Source organism: Zootermopsis nevadensis, unplaced genomic scaffold, assembly GCF_977971745.1.
Source record: "Zootermopsis nevadensis isolate Lab colony 2312 unplaced genomic scaffold, Znev_1.0 Znev_ptg000020l, whole genome shotgun sequence".
NCBI classification, from domain to species: domain Eukaryota; kingdom Metazoa; phylum Arthropoda; class Insecta; order Blattodea; family Termopsidae; genus Zootermopsis; species Zootermopsis nevadensis.
The window spans coordinates 17,263,536-17,285,036 of NW_028259152.1; the positions used below are offsets into that span (position 1 = coordinate 17,263,536).

A 21,501-nucleotide genomic window follows, 5' to 3' on the forward strand; every position below is an offset into this window, starting at 1 on the left:
TCCTGCAGTCGTTTTAATAAATCATGATATTGGTGGGACACACGAAATGCACGATAACTTTTCGGTGGTAATTTCCCTGTAATCTCGCTTACGTTCACAGCCACTGAACACACAACTACGATCTTGCCAGTGGCTTTACAAAGCTGTGAAACGTAAACCTGGCAGAGAACGAGGTTAAAGGTGTTATTTTTTTTCAGCTCTAAATATTATATTACACGGAATGCGATCTGTTGATTATCATAAATTATGATGCAGAAGTTGCCATCTCATACGCACTCAACGCCATAGTTGCATGACGTCATACTTTTTCTGAAAGAACTTCATCATTGCACCAAACTGTACGCCTCAATTTCACCTTTATAACGAGACAAAATAAAAGGATGTAGATTCAACACCTGTTCTGTGTCTGCTTGATTACATTTCAATGCTTTGGCCTCGTGTCTGAATAACAATAGGTAATTAAGAAAGTCTGCAAAATTTAGCCTACGTATTAACAGCCAACGTCCAACGGTAAGACCCCCCAGAGGCGGGCCTGGCTCTACCGAAGATGAGGACATTTTTCGTTGGAGACTGACCACGAAATAAGACTTCGGAACAACTTAGTATGTGTATAAGACGACTTTATGGCAAACTGTGTCTGTTCACAAACTTAATATCGGGAAAATGTAACAAACACCAACCACAGCGAGCGATTTATGGCTGCTATTTTGATGATTTTTGGCCAATGTGAAATATTTGACGCAGTCATATGAGATCGAGGCCTGCAATGTCATACCTTCTGCATGGGAACTTATAATCGGACGTTTATTTATTACCAGATATGCACATAACTGTTTGTAATGACCCGCAACTCTGAATTCTTCTCGCAGAGTATATATTTATGTGCACTGAACAATTCCTAGAATAAAAAATTATTATTTTCCAGCACAGATTTAACTAGTTTATTCATTTATTGATCTTACTAAAGAGAGACTTGTGATTTCTTTTTGGTATAGATTGAATATTTTAATATTAATTAGATGGACTTCAGTTTCAAAGGGCTAAGTACTGCTGTTTACTGATAAGAAACAACGCTCGTCTACAAAGCAACATCACAAGCCAACCAGCATAAGAAACGTTAAGGCATATTTAGTAATAAAGAAACATCCTATACGCAAGATTATATTACGAAGAGGGATATAGGATATTATGAGTTATGTAAATGAAGAACTCAAAATTATTTCTTCTGTTGGTCTCTGTTATTGTTACAGTTTCGTGTTTAATATTTACAAGACAATATACAAAGCTGAAATTTCTTTATACGTTGAAATAATGTAGCATGATTCACAGTATCTATAGACTGTCATACCTATACATTTACTTATGATACATTATCATTCATATATTAAAAACATTGGTTACACAATCATCCATGTGTTCAGCTCACAAAAACAAGACTTCAAGACTAGATAATACTGGAAAAAAGTCTCAGAAATACCACTCTATACAACTTCAATGTAAGATGCACCGTTATTAATATATAATCAATATATATATATATATGTATAAAGTTCAAGAACTTTTGAATGAGAGAGGAAAATATAATAAATAAGCATTTTTACAACAAATACATCGTAAGAGCTTTTATCTTTTAAGTTAAGGACTTTGTACATTTCCTTTCTTATTCTGACACAGAAAAATGTTCATTTTTTAATAGGAGGGCGAAAGCTACCATCCAGCAGGTGAGTTTTAGATGCTGATATCATCTGATAATTATTAGTATATAAAATGAATATATTTTGTATATGAGAAGTGTAGAACATTTTAAACTGTCCTTGGTAGAGTGGGTTCCTTTTATGTACATCTCTGATTAAATAACTCGTCTCTTTTTTTAATCAATGAATGAGCACTGAAACATTACGTAACTTCTCCACAAATGTCAAATGGTAAAGTTGACATTACTGAAGTAACATAAGTCAGGTCTCCTGTAACCACCGGGTGATGCATAAACATTTCAAAGTAATTATGTGGTAACAGGCAGTTGTAAGAATCAAGATGTATAGACGACATTAGTGCACTCCGCCCCAAGACACTCAACTGTTGAGGTGACAAATGGTAATGCACGAATCAACACTTATTAATTTTCTTAATAAATATATTAAAATTCTACATGCAATAATTATTTTAAGCAAACGTCCAAAACACCGCCTACCCGCAAAACACTCGCGTGCATTATTTTTTTTAGAAAACTGAAAATACTGACCAAAATTCACCCCCCTCCAAACACTTCTCCCTTCAAAATTTCAAATTAAAATACAGAATTAACATTTAAATATTTAAAATATATTAAAATGATGTTCTCTATAGAAATATATTTTAAATATTTAAATGTTAATTATAGTAATATTTTAATATTTAATAGGAATTTTATTGTGATTAAATATATATATTTATCACAATATGACGCAACTTTATCATCTTATAAAAATACAGAATTAAAAGAAATGTCACATCTGTGTGATTTGCCAAATGTGTCAGCTTCAAAACCAACCTGCGACTCTGAAAATAACCGACGCTCTATTTAACCACAGAGGCAGTACCGGAAAACGAATTTCCCAGCTGAGCTATGCTGTAGGCAAAAAATAAATAAATCTCTTAGTCTTTATACAATTAAAAACATTTTAAATGTACAGAATAAATATAGTGAATCTCCACAGCGCTACAAATTTCTTCCATTTAAAGTACAGGCTGATTTTTATTTCCAAATTAACTCCTTTCACCGAGCTAATGTTTATTCGGCGGTTTGCCAGAGGAGGATCGATTACTGGGCACTTAATGTCTACTACAACTTAAAAAAACCCCACGAAGAACCACTGATACAGTAATTCTAACGTCCTTGCGTTTTCAATAGATTTCTGACTTTCGGGATTGAATGTAGGAATGATAGAAAAGTAACTTCAGGCAGAAGTGTCCTTCTTGAAACGGTGACTTCATTACAACAGTCAAGAAATTCTTGCCTATTACGGAAACCGAAGATTAAAATGTCCACAACAGCCGTCCACTGGACACTGTCCTCACCAGATAAATCTAGTCCAAATCCTCACAAAATTATCATTCCACCCATGTTCCGGGCAAAAATTTTATACGCATTTTTCATCTCACTCTGCCTGCTTCATACCCCACACACAAAGCCTTCTTGATATTTTGTGAAAAGTATAAATTATGAAGGACATCGTGATCTGTTCTTCAGCCTCCCAACTTCCTCTCACGTTTAGACCAAAGGACCAAAACTTCATCTGACGCTACACCACAAAACAGACAAAAATATGAGAACAAATCTAAATCTAGGAGATGGAAGACAACGGCGCATTTTAAAGAAGCGAGAAGCAAAGACGACAATCCCCTTCTTCGGACACACAGAATAAGAAATAATGTTTACCGCTGTGGACTTTATTATGGGTTTCCCTTAAACCTACGCTAATTATCCTACTTTCATATGCAGTGAGAATATTGTGCGATTTTTCTCTCCTGAGATACAAGATTTCAAAAAATCTCAAAACGGCTCGTACCCTCTCCCACTGAATTCCAATTTTTTATCTCATAAATTTCGAAAAATGTGATCAGTGGTTAACTCATTATATTAGAAGATGCACACTGGTCGTCTTCTGTAATTTTGTCCACGTACAGAAAAATGTTTGATACAGTTTTTTTGTATGTAGCAGACATCGATATTCCTTCATAACTACTCCACTGTTGATGAACCTAATAAATAACCATAAAAATATATGCCTTGCAATCCTGTGGCAATTATTCCCTGTTCCAGGTTGAACTTGTAACTTTGTGAATCTCAGAACCTGCTGATTCATCTCTGCCAGTACCCAATATTTTGATTATTATTATTATTATTTAGTGTTCTGTCTGAGGACAGGTCCATATGAACAGGATCCTTCCATCCTTTTCTCGGACTGGGACCTGTTCATATACGTTCTTGGCAGATGATCCAGAAGTGGTTTGCCATTGCCTTCTTCTGTGTGTGAATGGAGTAATTGTTGGGATGCCACGGAGGAAAACTCCGTGTTGCCTAGACCACGGCCTTGCCCAACACAAGTTATAAATTCGGGCACCGCCGGGAATCGAACCCGAGACCCCCGAGGATTACAAGGCCAGCGTTCTAACCGCTAGACATACCCTCTTTAATTGAAGTTTTAAAATTCTCTACAACACTTCAATATACCTTCCCATCTGTCGGTACAGTCCAGTAACACGTACAATCAACGTAATAAAAGTGTCCAAATGCTTAAAATTTTCAAAGTCCTAAACCGGAAGTGATGTAAGGGTGTAGGTGGTGTCATAATACATATTTCATAATCCGCATGTACGAATATATGCTGCCTCTATCCGCCATTGGTCACAATTAGATATTCCAGTAATTACTAAATTGAAGAAACACTTGAAATAGTTTGTTTTCAAACCACGTGACCAGGAACGTAATAAAAAGGGTTCAGAGCATTCATATTTGCTACTAGCCAAGCGGTTAGCGCAGGAGTGAACTATGTAAGCTTTACTTTTATGTTGACGTATGTCCTTTTAATGCACAATTGTGTAACATTTTATACGTTATTTTGAAGACCTGGCAACTTTAATAACGAACGATGTTTTGTACACGCAATTGGTTTAATTTTTTTAAAAAAAAAACATGAATGTTTGTAAACCGTGTCCTTTCGTGAATGTAAAATTGTTTGCCCACATTCAAAATTGAACATAGAACTTGTAAATAAGATTTCGAAACACACACGTCCCCTTGCCGATGGAGCACAATGTAGCTGTTATACTGACGACTGCTGTTTCCTCATTAACAAAAGTTACTTAAGAGCACGTGCCTTACAAATGATTACACATTCCATTTTTTGAACATATTTGCAAATTTCTCTTGGTATGATCTCCACAAGGAAACGTTGAAACACACAGTTGAATAATATACACAGCTTAAATGAGTATTTGTGCAAGCAATCACAATTCAAACTTGCGTATTTCGCCTTCAACATTAGTCTCGTACTCAAACCACACGCCTGCCAGCAAGAGAGACTGTCCCGGTCTGCATCTAGGCACACGTCTCCGTAAAGCCACAAAGATTCATTAGTATTTTTCTTCAAATCTTGTGTAGCAGACATCTGGGTTAACCAATTGTAACAAATGGAAATTAGCAAATGACTGGATTTACACAAACCATAAGCAAGATTTGAGGTTTTTAAGGCGGCGAGTCTGAAGACGGCTGTCTTCTGGGTTGTAAACTTCTACCAGACTACACGACGCAACAACCCAGAAGACTGCCGTCTTCAGACTCGCCGCCACATGTTGTCACTTCCGGTTTTGGAATTATAAAATTTCAACTGTTTCATTTTTGTTGTAGTGTACAAAAAAACTTGTTGTGTCACATCCCACCCGGCATATTTCCGTTTCTCTGCAGAGAATCTTTCATTGCGGAAGAAATTCTAAACTGATAAAAAACCATGGAAATTAACTGACTACAACATTCGATAATATTTCAAATTGTTATACAAAACGAGAGGAAAATCCCCCATGACATGTTGAACACTGACAGATCATCAGCCCGATGAGGTGAGCAATGGAACACATTTCAATTTTTATCGGCCTGCTAAAACCTCGATGTTCCTAATTTTGGTAAAGAATGATCCAACAGCGGAGTAGCTAAGTAATATTGCTCTCGATTTCACTGAGTGACGTGAGGAAATCAAGCATTGACTTTTAACTGGAGTGCCTCACTTTCTGCATTCAGTCGATTTAATAAATTACATAAAATAGTTGCCACATGGCAAAACCCTGTGTATGTTGAGCACATTTCAGCGAGTTCATAAAAACTACCATTTACTTGCCTGAGTAATACGAACGACAATTTGACGCATCAACTGTTCGACGCATTTTTGCACACAATTCATCGCTCTTTCTAGATAGAATAACCCAAAACTTCGACACACATCGATACAAGGAAGACCCAAGGAAGTTCTGCACGTAAATGCGTGAACCATCTATCAGAAGCACACCACAAGAAGCCAGATCTCTCGCGTGGGAGAAAAAGTGGGGGGAGAAGCCAGAAATCTTCACTCTTGAAGTCCTCGGTAAAAAGGTCACCAGATTTCACTATGAACCTAAAACCTAAAAGTTTTAATAACTACATTCAGTTGTACACATGAATATACAATGACGTATGAGCAAAGACGCCTCGACCTGTCCTGGCATTGCAATTCCCTAAGACACAAACCGTCCTGAACAAGACTTGAAGTTCTCATGGCGAAGAAGATGCTGATCTTGGTCTTTTGGATTCTGGCAACCACAGACACCGAGACGTTGCGGAGGGACACAGTGCCTCCATCTTCAATATTCCAACCCCATTAATTTCATCCAAAACATGGCGATATAACCCATAAGACCAACATGAACAGCCTTAAATGCTTTGTACACAAAATATACTTACTTGTTGACTAACCATAAATAATTGGTGGGGGACGGGGGGGGGGGGGTGTCAATTAAAGCTGTGCAAAAAGAAGGAAGAATAAATTTTGCAAAATCTAACGTAAATCTTTCATCTCACCAGTTTCCAAGACAAATGTACTTTTTCAAGAACTTCCTTGTGTAAAAGTGCCCATCAGTCAAACAACTTCGTTTGTTCATGACATCCACATTATTATATTTAAATTTCTAGACATCAAACATACAAATATATTTTCGAAACTACATGCAACACAACTGTGCCACAAACACAAATACACAAGGATCACAACGGATTCACGATGTATCAGTAATCTTTTTCTTCTTCTTAAAATCCATTACAGTCCACGAAATTTAAATTAATTTTCTCGTTTTTAACTTTCCTTCGCCAAAAATAAACTTTAAACATAAAAAAAATACAGCAACTGAGCACGCCTTCAACGAATTCTTACGCCATACCAACAGTTACATCATCAGCAAAGGATCTTTTCAACTATCCAACCAACAACGATGTCAAATGAGTGCCACGTTATATCACGAAAGTTGACCAATTATCCACTTAAATATATACAAAAAAAGATACAAGAACGTGTTTAGAAAACACAAATTCCCTTACTCTGTCAAACTCTTAGTACTGGCTTACTAACGAAACATTAAACACAGAAATGGTTATTTTCAAATATTCTTTAACAATAAAACATGAACATGGAAAAGCGAAACTTGTTGAGAGAATATTTTAAATGGGTGTTCTTACACAGATATCTTTTAAAATTATCGTTCTGCTCAAAAATAGCTTTCCTCTCCTGTTTTACGTGAATCAGCCACCACACCACACTGAAAACTGAACAGATCACTCGTTGTTACCAGGTAAACGGAAGCTCGTAACTCCCCGCCCAAAATTTCTCAGACTAAATTTCAGTCGGAAAATAAATACAACATACTTTTCTGCTCTCATTCCACATTTAAATTCCCCAGTAATGCGTCTGAAAATTTAAAAAATGTACACTGAAAAATGTGCCGATGGCGAACCAGTGCATGAATGCTCCTGGACAACTTTTTCAACGTAACAACCACACATCTGACAAGACAACAGTACCAGTTTTGAAAAATGCTCCCTGACTGTGGAAATTAGAAACTTATGCAATAAACAAACGCAAAATTTAGTATCTAAGGTCCATGAAACTTGTGATATATTTACAAACAGATTTCACCTATTTACGAAAATAAGGGTAGACTTTTACCTTCCTTTACCACAAAAAAAGGATTCCAGCTTAGTTTCACTTTCTTACATTCTGAAAAAAACTTAGTTTTAATGAGAGGATGTACAAGAAATCACATTCCCTTTCTGGTCACACGACCATTCTAACATAATAATGCAATTGCATCCAGATTTGCTATCACGCGACTGTATTTATGAAACATAACTTGGTTTAACAAAATCTCATAAATGTATTATTTTTCTCTCCTACATCCTCACAGAAAAACTACAAACTTCCATGTGAATTCAGCTGTAAATATTGTTAAGACTCCCAGCAACGATTTAAATAATAACTTCTCTGCTTAAAGAATTACAAGAAAGCGTCACGTACAAATTACGTTGGTCTTACGAGATCTGACAATTAACGGAACTCATGTTTCTGCAAAGCAACCAACTGATTCAGCAGTTTTGGATCAAACAATGATATTCATATACGAGACCTGAGGTTCTGGGTTCTACTGTCCTGTGGGGGGGGGGGGGGCTGAAGATGAGGTTACCGACGTTTCAGACGTCCCTGCTGCCTCCACCATCAGAGTCATCACTCCCGTAATGATGGAGGCAGCAAGGACCTGTTAGACGTCGATAAACTTCTACCAGACTACACAGAGCTGCATCGGTCTTAAAACTATGCCCTTGGTCACGTAAGTGGAGTTTGTGTCATGCCAATGCCCCCCCCCCCCCCCCACAACTATTATAGTTAAGCGACGCTCGGCTAGAAGACTAATTTCTGGTGTACTCACCCGATTTGGGACCATGTGACCTTCGTGTTCCCAAAGCAAACGACATCCTTGGAAAAGTCAGATTCTAGTAAGACATTCAGAGCAACGTGATGACGGAAAAGGAAGAATTTTCAAAAAATGAAATCTGCACGCTCAGAGTAAGAAATCGTACACATCGGCCCAATTATTAGTCAGACCTCGTAAAACAGAAGAAATATTGACCAATTCACAAATTAACAATCAGACCAGTAGTTATTCATACAAATACAGGGTGGTCAAAAAGTCACGCAACCCATTCCTCGCGAACAGGTCAACAACGTGTCGTGACCTGCGTGTGGTCTTTTATATTTATCATCAACCCCGATCGATTTGTACTGAATTGCAAACCGTCAATAAATATTTATAATACGCGTTGCGTGTCTTTTTGATCATCCTGTATGTGCCGAGACGGGCCAGAATTTTTGTTTCCAGAGGTGCAGCAGGAAATCCACTACCGCAACCCGACGCCACGTACAGAAAAACGACGCCTGCCAAGTGTACAACAACCAGTAGGATACATCGAGTTGAGGTTAAGGGAGTACCAACAACATTTCAGAACAGTTTAAAATTCCACTGAATTCTCTCTTCATAACACCAACTCTCTCTCTCTGTCTCTGTTAAGTTATGACGTTATAATTTTACAATTGGATAGTTGACAGAACTCGGAGCAGGTTACCGGGTAGGCCAATCTTTAGAAACCCTGAGACATCCCCCCCCTCCCCAAATCCACTGACATTCACACGCACGCACCTCAGAAGTCAGGGCTGGAGTCCAGCAGCCTTTTCTCCGGCGTGACGTCGGAGATCCTAGGGTCCCTGCGCGGCTCGCAGCGACAACCCTTGTTACTGTACCCCACGTAACACTTTTCGCACAAACCCACACACCCCTTGAGGGGCCAGTAGCACCAGAGACAGGGCAGGACGAGCGACACGGCCGCGAGGCAACCCCATCTCGCGAGACAGCGGCGGGGACCGCAGGAGCACGGGTCATCGGCACACGACGCCGAGCCGTCGTCGTGGTCCAGTTCGTAGTCCTTGGAACAGTGATAGAAAAAGCCTTTGACGCAGCACAGACACGAGGCGTAGTCGAGACTCGTCTCTGCGGAACAGAAGCACGCATTGTTACACAGCCATCGAGACGGCAGGGGCCTCGGATTGCGACACGAGTTGCACCGACACCGTTCGCACTCGGGGCAGACGATCGAGCCTCGGAAGCAGTTGCCCGCACTCGTCCCTGCGTCAGCGGGCGCGCTGACACCGGAACTACTACTGCCCGGAGCATCTTTCTTGACGGAGGCCGCGGCGGCCACTCCGGGCTGCTTCGTCACGGGCAGGTGCAGCGGGTGGTGGTGTGGCGTGTCGAGGGGACGTTCCTCGCTCACCCGATCACCCAAGTTCTTCTCTGACTGCTCGCTCGCAGGGCGGAACGGCGTCTCCACATACTCGTTTACAGTCCGCTCGCCGTCCGGTCTCGGGGCCGCGAGGGACACTTCCGCGGCCGTGGGCGGCGTCCGCCGCCTCGAGGTCGTTGACGTGGGGGACGCCGGCGTCGCGGTGCCTAGAGGCTGGAGTATTAAAGTAGTCGGGGCCGGCGGTGTCATTATCGCCGGGCGGGGGCGGTGCACCCGCGCCATCGGAGGTCGCGGGGGCGCAATAGAGCTCTGCTGTTGCTGCTGGAGGGACTGTGACGCGGACGTCTGGTTGGCCAGTCCGCCATGATGGGCCATGTATGAACAGTCTTCCTTCAGTTTCTCTTCACAGCATTAATTCGTCTTTGGCGATAGTATCCCAGGACCCATCATTGTTCTCAGCTCCCATCTCACGCCTTGCCGAACGCAACAATCCTTGTTGCCGTGTAGCTCACAGATCCAACATGGCTGCAACGAACGCCGGCTGAAACAAAATTCACATCGTAAGCGTGGGGAATCCTCCGTCAGTCTTCAGTACAGGCCTGTAAGCTACATCACCCAACAGGCGAGAAGACATCAATGAGATCTGAGGTTCTCAAGGCGGTAAAGATGTCGCTCTTGGTCTTGTAGTTGGTAACACCGTGCGGGCTTAGAGGCATTCAGCCCTGAAGATGGAGGAAGTATGTTCCTCCGAAACATTGGTACCTACCCACGGCGTTACAACCCAGAAGACCAACATCGACATCCTGACTCTCCCCTTAAAAGCAAAATTAGAGATAGAGAGACGTGATATTAAGAAGGCGTGGAATTGTTCCTGATTTCGCACGTTCGTCAGTTTGGCGCTGAAGGGAAATTCATTTCAACCATCGGGGAAAACTTACGACAGTAGCGTGCACCGTTGCAAATGTTTATTTTAGTAAGTCTTCCAACCTGTAATGCGCCTTTGAAATCCCAAGACGTCCATCTGTAAGGTTATCAGAAACTAGACTGAACTTGAGACCGACATTAACGATGCACGATTTGCCTGTCACAAGTGCGCAGTCGCGTTGTCTGCCAATTTGTAGTGCAGTCAGCTGACTGAGGCACCATGCTACGCCAGGACGCACAGTATTAAATTTAAATCCTGAACTTTTAAATAAAATTAAAGAAATTTGACAAACAATCTAGATCAATCTTTATACTTTATGTATTAAACCAATGGCTGACTCCTAGAGTTAAAACCCTCATCAGAGCGTCTTTGTATTATTATTATTATTAATTTATATTCCTCCTTGCAAGGAGTTTTGTCAGATTTCCAAACTAATTCATGATTTTTAGAAGTAATTCAGAATTGGAAGAGTCCACAAGGCCTGAACGGTAATTACAATTATTACATCGTTTAAAAGCAAACGAATACGTAATTTTGCTGACAGGGTCAGAATATGGGCTGGATTCTTCTGCTTTAGGATAGCAGCCAGTGGCGAGCTGTAAAAAAAACACGCGATGGACCTTAGGGATACACATAAGGCAGGGGAATTTCTTGACTACAAGAAATACAGTTTCTCCATGGGAACCAAATCAGCTTCGCAATTCCTTTAAGACTTATCACACGATCGTCAATTCGTACACTTCACGGAGAAAATCTACAAAGAAAAGAAATACTTCCGAATATTATCTTACAACAGATTTATATTTGTAATAAATAAACGCGAGTGGTAATACACGATGTATAACTCGCTAAAAAAAACTCATAAAATGCTAAAGTTCTTGAGGGCGGTAGGAATTATGGTCTTCGAGGTTATGATTACACAGCAACATAACCTACAATGTCACAGACATAACTTCCACACTCCCTGTGTAAGGAACTTATAAGAGACGTTTGCTTTGACGAATAAAGAAGATAATTTCTTCCAAAATTCCACTGAAGAGCGGATATTTCGACGGCCTCAATTAAGAAAGAAGACCTGAAAGCTTCTAGTGACGGTTTCACCCAAATTCTGAACTCAGGGCCGCCCAACCCTGCGATACAATATCACGCGTCAAACTGAACACACGGCGTAGGAATTGATTTTCGATCCGATTCTCAACGATTACGGAACTACGAGCATACTTTAATATGATCTGAACAGGCATAAAACACGATTAAGGCTTTGACCGGGATGTTCTTTTGTTAAATCTTATGTGGCACCGCCTGATTCGACTTCTAATGGTTAAGTGAAGTGTTTTCTTCGCGGTACGGTCTGGATTCGTAAATATTATGAAGACGAGCTTCGGCTTCAAAGGGTTAACCAGCTGATTTTCGTAATGGTGAGGTGTAGTGTTTTCTTCGCGGTACGGACTGAATTCATAAATAATATTCAGACGATCTTCGGCTTCAGAGGGTTAAGCTCCACGTCCAGCATAGCGGGGCACCACATTTCTGCAGTCGACGTCATAGTGCAGTTCCTTGTCCGATGGGCTGGCCGTGAGTAAAAATGGCCAACGTGATCACCGGACCTCACTCGGCTTCATTTACACGTGTGGTGTCGCATGTAGAAAACGTGGCGTATGAATACAAAATAAAATTTTTCGATGCTGGAAAACGCAAAACTGACTCTCTTATGGTTGAAATCGTCCTGAAATTCTAATATTCAAGAGCTCCGTAAGATTCGAGAATTGGGACTCATGTTCGTTGACATCTGTGACTGGCAATGACCTCGTAAGTACTGATATTAAGTCACCGGACACTCAGTGTAGTTGCAACTAGGCTTTAAAGGGTTAGTTCTCATTCTTATCAAGTCCAATGTAACTCTCACAAAACACGAGGTCAAATCAAACTTTATCAGTGTTTGAGACTCATCGTACACATCTGTGCATAAAACATGACAAATTAATTTCTGTTCAACAAAAATCACGCCCATATTTGATACGTGTCCAATGAATTTTGCAATAACATATGTGACGGCCACAAATGAACACTCAAAAGTGAGGTAAGCAAAATAGCAATGAATGCATTGTACACTTTTCTTCCGTGTGTGTCTGTCTGGAAGATGCAGGTTTGAGTAGCTGGATGATGTTGTCCACCGGGTAGGACCCGCGGGTCCATGTAAGCACTACACGCGGATAGAGGGGACTGTTCCCAGTGTGGGGGGATATTTCCTAATGAACGCAAGACAGCCATTTTTCAGGCTAGTGTGGAAGATATTATTATTTATAGAGGAAATTTATTGCTTTCAATTATGGGAAAAAATATACTACGATAACTTTGGCTGGGTGAATAAGGATTTCAGTTGATAAACAGAGAAAAAAAAATATTATCAGATATGCAGAAGGGCTATATAAGATGAGTCGAATTAACGAAAAAATGTTATTATATTACCAACAGTTCTAGATAAATATTTGGACGAGAAGATACGAATATTATATTGTGCATTAATAGATGATATCAACAGGTCTGCTATATGGAGCAAGTTATCTACCAAAGGACTTAATTTAAGCATGGCTGTAGTAAATAAATTTAAAATAATGGTATACTTATTTTTGCGAAACGTGGAGAACACTTGAACATGTAGGGGATTAGGGCGAGGATGACCACTGAGATTGTTTTTAATATATTCATAAACAATATATCTCCCCCTGAGCGTCTTCATGGTGCGAACCGAGATGGTTTTTATGGGAACGTTTGGGTTATCATACTCACGAAGACTGTAAATATCAGGAATATAGAACCACTGAAGAAGACAGGAGAACATCTGTTTACAATATATTAGAAAAATAACACGAAAGAGAATAGCAAAACATCCAATGCAACAGCCATCACTACGACACACTCGGCGCAAAATGAACCACACTCGCATCATGTCACTGATTGACTCTGGACGACAGTGTGACCGTGCGTAAGGAATTTTGCCAATCATACAACCAAAATGTTATCGGGGACATTTACTTTGAAAATTAGGAAGAGTCCTAGGCGAAGAATCGAACTCAGAAACACTGGAATACGAAACATAAATTACTTCACAAAGCAAAATTGACATTACAGAGTTGGTCCGACTGCGACATACGATACATTTGCACCCAGCCACAATTAATAAAATTACTCCAACACATAATTGAATATAATGAACAGAAAGTAAATATTCATAATCTACAAGCAAGAGTTCAAAGGTCTTCAACCACGAGAACCTTGAACTTTTACATTCAACTTATTTTTAAATTCGATCTTGTTTGCTGATCGCTGAAGCCTAGTGTTCGATTGGTAAGTGAAGGTAACGTACGAATGTGCGCCTTCCAAAGCCACTAAAGTTGTCCTGCGTAGAACAGGACGTGCCAATGCAACCATCCTGTTCAAAAAAAAAAAAAAGTGTATCAATGCAATCGACCTCTCGAAAAACCTCTGTCATCGGAATCCTTCTGCCTAGAACCACAACTGTGTGCAGTTAATAATATATAATCTTCTGGCTTGTAGCGCCATGTAGTCTGGTAGAAGTTTACTGACGTTTCAGAGGTCCGTGTTGCCTCCATCATCAGGGCGCTACAACCCAGAAGACACAGCCATCTTCGGACTCACCAAAGTGGAAACACGTTAAATATGTGATCTGTGGCGTATGCAGAGACGCTCGTGTGTAAGACGTCATGTAAAGTCTGAGAATGCTTACGTAGATATTCGGAGTTTCCAAATCATAACTCACTGCAACAACTGTCAAGTTTCCATTCATCTGCTTCAAATCCGTACAGACGGCCATCTGCTGGTTTTTACTATGCACCCCCCTCCCCTCCCCCGGACCCCTAGAGACTTACGCCGGCCATGATGAATTGTAAACAGAACACAGCGAGAGGGGAATTTACCGCCTCAGCCTTCGGCACTTCCCCGAGGGAAATGCGAAAAATATTTTAAAACTCTTCCTTCGTCTGTACTGGCTTCTGGAATGCAAAGCCGTGTGAACTTGGGTATTTATTTATTATTTTATTTAGTGTTCTGTCTGACGACAGGTCCATATGAACAGGATCCTTCCATCCTTTTCTCGGACTGGGACCTGTTCATATACGTTCTTGGCAGATGATCCAGAAGTGGTTTGCCATTGCCTTCTTCTGTGTGTGAATGGAGTAATTGTTGGGATGCCACGGAGGAAAACTCCGTGTTGCCTAGACCACGGCCTTGCCCAACACAAGTTATAAATTCGGGCACCGCCGGGAATCGAACCCGAGACCCCAGGATTACAAGGCCAGCGTTCTAACCGCTGTGTGGATGTTTAAAAGATTTCCACGGGCTAAAATTTCATAATTTCACTCGGCCCACCATTTGACCCAAGCCCGAAATTTATCTTACTCTCATACGAGCCCGATCTCTTCGGAATTAGCCCTTCCTAACGTATCATTAATATGTTTTCACAGCATAAACTACAGTAAACCTTGAATTGAGTATTTAACGACGCTCTAAGAAGATCCCAGGTTATTTTGGCGTCTGAGGGACAGTGCAAAGATATCTAGTCTGCAAGGCGTTTACTTACGAACCATTTCTGGGTCAGTGGGATTTGTTCTTGGAGCAGAGAGGGAAATTTTTCTTTGTTTACTGAATCCGTGCAGACCTCCAGGAGATGTCGACGTTTCAGATAAACAGCAGTCATCATACATCTACCCAGAAGTGCCAAATGTCCCACCCATGTCGTCAACCTCGATTTGATAATTACATTGTCATTTTATGAAAAAATAACATTCATGTCCGTCCGTCCGTACGCATATAACAAGAGAACGGCTGAATGGATTTTCATGAACTTTGGTGTGGAGGCTGTACCAGTGGATGGAATCACAAACCTGAGCAATTAGCTCGAGAATGCCTGACCAGATCTTCATAAAACACGGAATGGGACGCGGTTAAACTCTGAAGGTTGCTCAGGAGCAGTAATACCAACGTGACGGGTTATACGACTTCGTGTGGCGATAGAATTACGTCATTGACTGTGACGTCATCGCTTCAGTTTGAGTTGTTGGGCTCTTCGACGGTGCTGCTCCCCGCGGAAATCGTCGCTTTCAGCAGTTCGATGTATTGCTTCTTACGTTGGTTACCAAGCTGCTATGTGCAGAGTTCTTCCACAAGTTTCATCTCTCAAAAGTCAAATTCTGTCGCGAATGCATCAGAATTATCACTCTGCAAAACTGTTTCTTATTCTTTTGAAACATTTTCTTTTAAATATGTCAAAGAATTGGTGTATTACACAATATTTCCAGATGACACTTATAATTAAAGCGTTTTATTTTATTTTCAAAATCAGGATCTCGGCGTGTATGCGACGCGTGGCCCTAAATCTGGCCGGAAAGACAAATGTTACACATGACTGCACATCGAAACTAATTTTAATTACAAATGTTCAGTGCACAAGTGGCTTGAAATAAATAAAAAAAAACACCTGCGACTACATGCTACCTCGAAACCCTGGAATGGACCCCAAAACGTAGACGGGTTAGAGGAAAACCCCGCCCAGCTCACAGTCCACAACTGGGCAGATCAGTCTTAATTAAACAAATGAAAATTATGAGATCGATAAAGAACATCATTTGATATTTTAAATGTTAATTAATGTAATATTTTAATATTTAATAAGAATGTATTGTGATTAGACGGGCAAGATTTAATATATAAATGAAAATTAGTTTAACCAACCATGACGAAAGCAAAGATTCGGCCTGATGTTGACAATTTTAAACAAGAAGAGAGTAAGGTCAGCTGGGCGGGGCATGTAGAACGCACGGGACAGTCGTGCATACAGACTTTCAGTCGTAAAATCCGAAGACAAGGGTCTACTTTACAGACCTCGTTATAGATGGATGACATTTGATCTCAAGGAAATACGTAACTCCGTCTATTTGTTCTACGATATAGTCTAGAAGCGAGCTATTGTCAACACGGTAATGAACATTGGGTACCATAAAAACCAGAGAATTACTTGACTGTTCGACTTATCTAAAGAATTCAGCTCATTTCACCAGATTTTTCTTTCATACGTTGCTGTCACTGACCTCGTTCTCAGCTCCCCCCCCCCCTTCCTCTCCCGCCTCCGCAAGATAGGTTCAATGCACACTCACGCAAATCTTCCCGCCATTTTTACTGCAAACTGCCGGGGAGGGGCGAGACGACAGTTCTGGCAACCTTCGCACTACTGGTCCGATTTCGCCAGTCCTGCCTGTAAAGACTTTGGAAAGCCGTCGAGGAGGGCGGCCACGGCGTGAGAGATACGTCACATCCCGTTTCTATCACGAACTCAATGCAGTACAGAAGCTGATAGCAACTCATCTGGTCAAGATACTCTTCACAGGTCAACGTGTCGATACCGCCAGGCCTGTTACCACCTGCCACTGCCGATGAATTCAGTTCCACGCCGCCTACATTTTAATATTATCCTCTCCGGATCTCCCGTGTGGTCTTCTTCGTTCCGAAGATTCTGGTCTGCGAACGCTTTTGATTTCTCGGTGTTGTTCTTGCCCGGCTGTGAGAAGAAGCTGGGTACAGCGAAAACATTTACATTCCTTGATTGATGTCTTGGCGAAAGAAAGACGTCTCTCAAGTTCTGATCCCGGCAACGAGACGCCCACTGCACTCAGACAGGTTTCAAGCATCAAGGTCACGGATTCAACACACTTCATTACATTCCTACGTTATTTAACAGCGCTGTTTCAGCTGCAGGATACGTAAATCGCAATGTGGAGCAAAGTCCATCCTGAGAAGATGTTTCTCCGTTCAGCTGGTCGACACATTATTCACCTTTTATGGAACCCTAAGTTCCACTCATGTGCTCGCGATAACCTTCCAGTAGACCCTAACCTAAACCAGAATAATCCAGTCCACGCCCTCACACCGTTTTAAAACTATCGTCCCATCTACTCCCAGGTTTTCCGATCATACTACTGTCCACAGATCACGAGAAAAATCCTGCTGGGTGAAGTCGTTTCTGGTCGGTGCGGGGGGGGGGGGAGAGGATGTTTACTGCCTGGTGGACTAGAGGGCTGCTATTGGTGGGGAGTGTGATACGTCAGAGTTTTACTCTACTACACAGACTGAAAACATCAAGCAGTTAAGAGTAGCGAGTAGTGAGTGTACCTCTAATGTGTTCTGTGGGTGTTGCGATAATATTCTAGATTAAATCGCTGTGCCACTGTGAGGTAATCTTAAAGCTGTACACATCAGAACACATGAAAGCCTGTTGTCTGTTGTTCGTTCAGTGGTTGTGGAACGAATGCTTTTAGGATGGGTCGTCACTCACCGCGAAATCTTGCGCATGCGCGTATATCGAATTCCTAGCAGAGATTTTCTCCTGATCTGTGGACTGCACAGGTGTCCGACTATAAAGTGTTTTCTGGTGTCCTCATGCATGCCTCGCCCTCACATCAAGCATTTCCCAATCGCCCTGAATGCGTAATCTTCCTTCAGGGCGAGACGCGCGTACAGAAAGAGAGGTAAAAGTGTAGGAGTTATTTACAGTTGCATACAGTCCGGAGGCTGTAAGCCCAGTGTTCTGTGACGCCTCGTCAGCGCTGTCATTCGAGCCCTACCCTCGCAACCACATTGCAGATTATAAACAATGCAGAAGAGAAACGCACTTCAATCGGCCACGGTTTTTTGAAGGTGTTAGTTACAATTTTCCTTTTCCTGTCCTCTTTTATATGAGAAGTTTGCTCGAGCTCAGCGACCACTTCGAAACTCGTCACGTGAGGTTACAAATGACAGACGACTCGTCAATCATGACGACCTCAGAATCAATTTATAACTGATCTGGGAGTAATTATTTTAATTTTCGTAATTTTCTCCGGGTTATAAATCAAATGCAAAACATATATTAAATCTTGTCCGTCTAATCACAATAATTCTTATTAAATATTAAAATATTACAATAAACATGAAAAATGATGGTCTAATGTCAATCGAATATTTCGATAAAGAACATCATTTAATATTTTAAATGTTAATTATTATAATATTTTAATATTTAATAAGAATTTATTGTGATTAGACGGACAAGATTTAATATATATTTATTATATCACAATATGACGCAACTTTACCATCTCATGAAATGCAAAACAATAATCTACTGTCTCTTAAAGTCGAGTACTCCTGCTGAGTCAAGAAATATTATCAATCAATCAGCCACATATAATATAGGGTGTACGAAGACGGCTGCCTTGTGGGTTGTAGTGCCTCCATGATCGCCCTGATGATGGAGGCAGCAAGGACCTTTGAAACGTTGGTAAACTACTACAACGCACAAGACAGCCGCCTACATAATCAACACTGTACTCAATCAAACCCCTTACAGATGTGTCCGTCCCGGGCTACAGAATCAAATTAGAGCCCAAAACTGCCCAGGTTTGCCCCTAACGGCATGGATTTGTCCCGGAATTATTCTGCAGTCTACTTCCCTCTAGCTTGTAACCATCGTCATAAATTGCCTCGGGGTGTCCAGTTTCGTCTACCCCGCAGATAATTAAAGCGTTATCAAGGTTTGTCCCTGCAGTCATGAATCACGACCCAGACTCCAGGAATTAAAAGGGCCGAGGTCTGAAAAATGTGGACACATCACAGGATTCAATGTACACGTTGCGTATTTTAAAGCTGCGACCTTGGAAGGGGGGGGGGGGGGTCACTGCTAACGCTGGAGTAACGTTAATTTCCTTTTGGACACGACCCTTCCGGATAAATAAATCTGTGCCAATGTTCGCGAGCCCTTCGGTTGCCTCAGTAATGCACATTTTAGTTAAGAATCAGGCAGGAATTAACTGTAACCAAATAAACTATAAGAATTTGAGCTTCAAAACTAAACCGCTGAAACCTACACACTATTTGGGTTAATACTTTTCTGCACAGGCGGTAGGATCAAATACACCAACAATTCATTTAATCTATCCGCCCGTCCAGGGGGGGGGGTCTAATTCTCTAAATTTGTAATATAATCGTTTGTTAAAACAGATTAAACTTCTCGTATTATCACATGACCTCAAATTTCCAGTACTGTAGCCCAGCGCTCGAAAATACGTAACTAAGCATAAAGAATTATTCTCGGGATACCAGACGCGGTAAGACGACTTAATGGAGAAAACGCCATTTCGAAAATCATCTTAAAAGACGATGACGAAGATGCCTTTTAAAAAAAAACACAGATTAACAGCAGTCATTCAAGGCAAATCGTGTTTAGCGATAATTCTGGTTAAAACCTACTCAAGCGACGACTAAGAAAAACCAAGAAATTATATAATCGTAACAACTTCTGGGTCCGGATAATATATTTCCGGAACATGAAAGACAAAAATTAAATTACATTCTTAATACTACAGCAAAGCACTGGAGTCGTGACTGTATTAAATATCTTGAAATTCTCCTCGACCTTGGAAGATATAAGGTCGACAGCCTTCTTCATACTGAAGACAGCAAAAATCACGGAGTATTTTCCATGTCTTGTCTCCTCATTTCAACATCAAACTCTGAAATGTGATACACGATAGGGTTTCTCCGAATAAGAATGTTTGTCGATGTTCCATGAATGGGTTTCCATACGAAAACAGTTGACTAATTGTCTTAAGTAGCATTCCACTATCCCCTGTTCACATAGAACTGGCAACGTGGTCAGAATCAGATCCTCAGCGCAACAGTGATACAAGGTACAATTACGTAGTCACTGCATGTACTAACGCACACAGAACATTATAAAATGGTCGATTTCGTATTAGTACATGAACGTGAATGTCCTTGGCGTTGGTGATACACAAACAGACGAGACCAATGGACCATCTCCCTCAGCTACAACGATTTTGAACGTAGCCAAGAACGAGGACCGCGTTCAAAACCCACAAGGGGTCCAGGGACAACGAAATATAATTATGATACAGTTAAAACCAGGAGGGAAAGACGGACATGTACGAAGTACGAGCACAAATGGACCATTTGATGACGACGAGAGCTACGCCTGAAAGGAAGACGACCTGCACGTGTCCCAGGAAAGCAAAGACCCTTGAAGAGAATAATACTTTGTGCAGAGATTACATAACAAGGAAATGCGTGCTTTGCAGAGGTCACGCAGAACTGCAGTTGGCGGAGACGGATACAGAATTATAAAACAGGAATCTGACGGTGACAAGCCTCAGGTAAAACATCCAGTTGGAAGACCCAGAAGAAGATGGTTCAGTAATGTTGATTTAATTAATATAAAAATAACTTAAGTATAATCATAAAGTCATGTTAGCACCCACGACATGAATGAAATCAAGAGTAATAAGTTATTCCCAAAAACTATTGAAGACACTGTACACTCGATCTTCAGTGTACGAAGACACGATGACATAAACGTGTTTATATGTGGGGAAATAGTTTTGTGATTTCAGTTACAAATATGGCGTGATGTGATATGAGTTTCTGAAGTTGGAAATCAATGTCGTCTTGTATAGTGTACGAAGTAGTTAAGACGTTGTACAATTAATTTGTAATGTACTAGACAATTTTCTACCAAGAATCTTAGAAAATGTAAAGCTGTACGTTTTACTGAAAAGTCTTAGAACAGTTTCCAATCTACGGATAAACAACAGACGAGTTCTTTAAAGGACCCCGAAACGTTTCTTACGACATTTTCGAATCCTTTCAGATGAAA

The 21,501-nt window shown here is 40.9% G+C and overlaps 1 protein-coding gene across 3 annotated transcripts in view; it reads right to left on the reverse strand.

The window, feature by feature from the left end:
• Positions 1 to 1,216: 1,216 nt before the first annotated feature.
• The window catches only part of sty (sprouty signaling antagonist), a 99,437-nt gene continuing 79,152 nt past the window's right edge, over positions 1,217 to 21,501 (reverse strand). For all 3 annotated transcript variants that reach the window (XM_087352034.1, XM_087352032.1, XM_087352033.1), the window contains one exon: positions 1,217 to 10,394. In XM_087352034.1, coding sequence (XP_087208160.1) covers positions 9,254 to 10,228 — 975 coding nt within the window. In that variant the 5' untranslated portion in view covers positions 10,229 to 10,394 and the 3' untranslated portion in view covers positions 1,217 to 9,253. The remainder of the gene's footprint in view (positions 10,395 to 21,501) is intronic.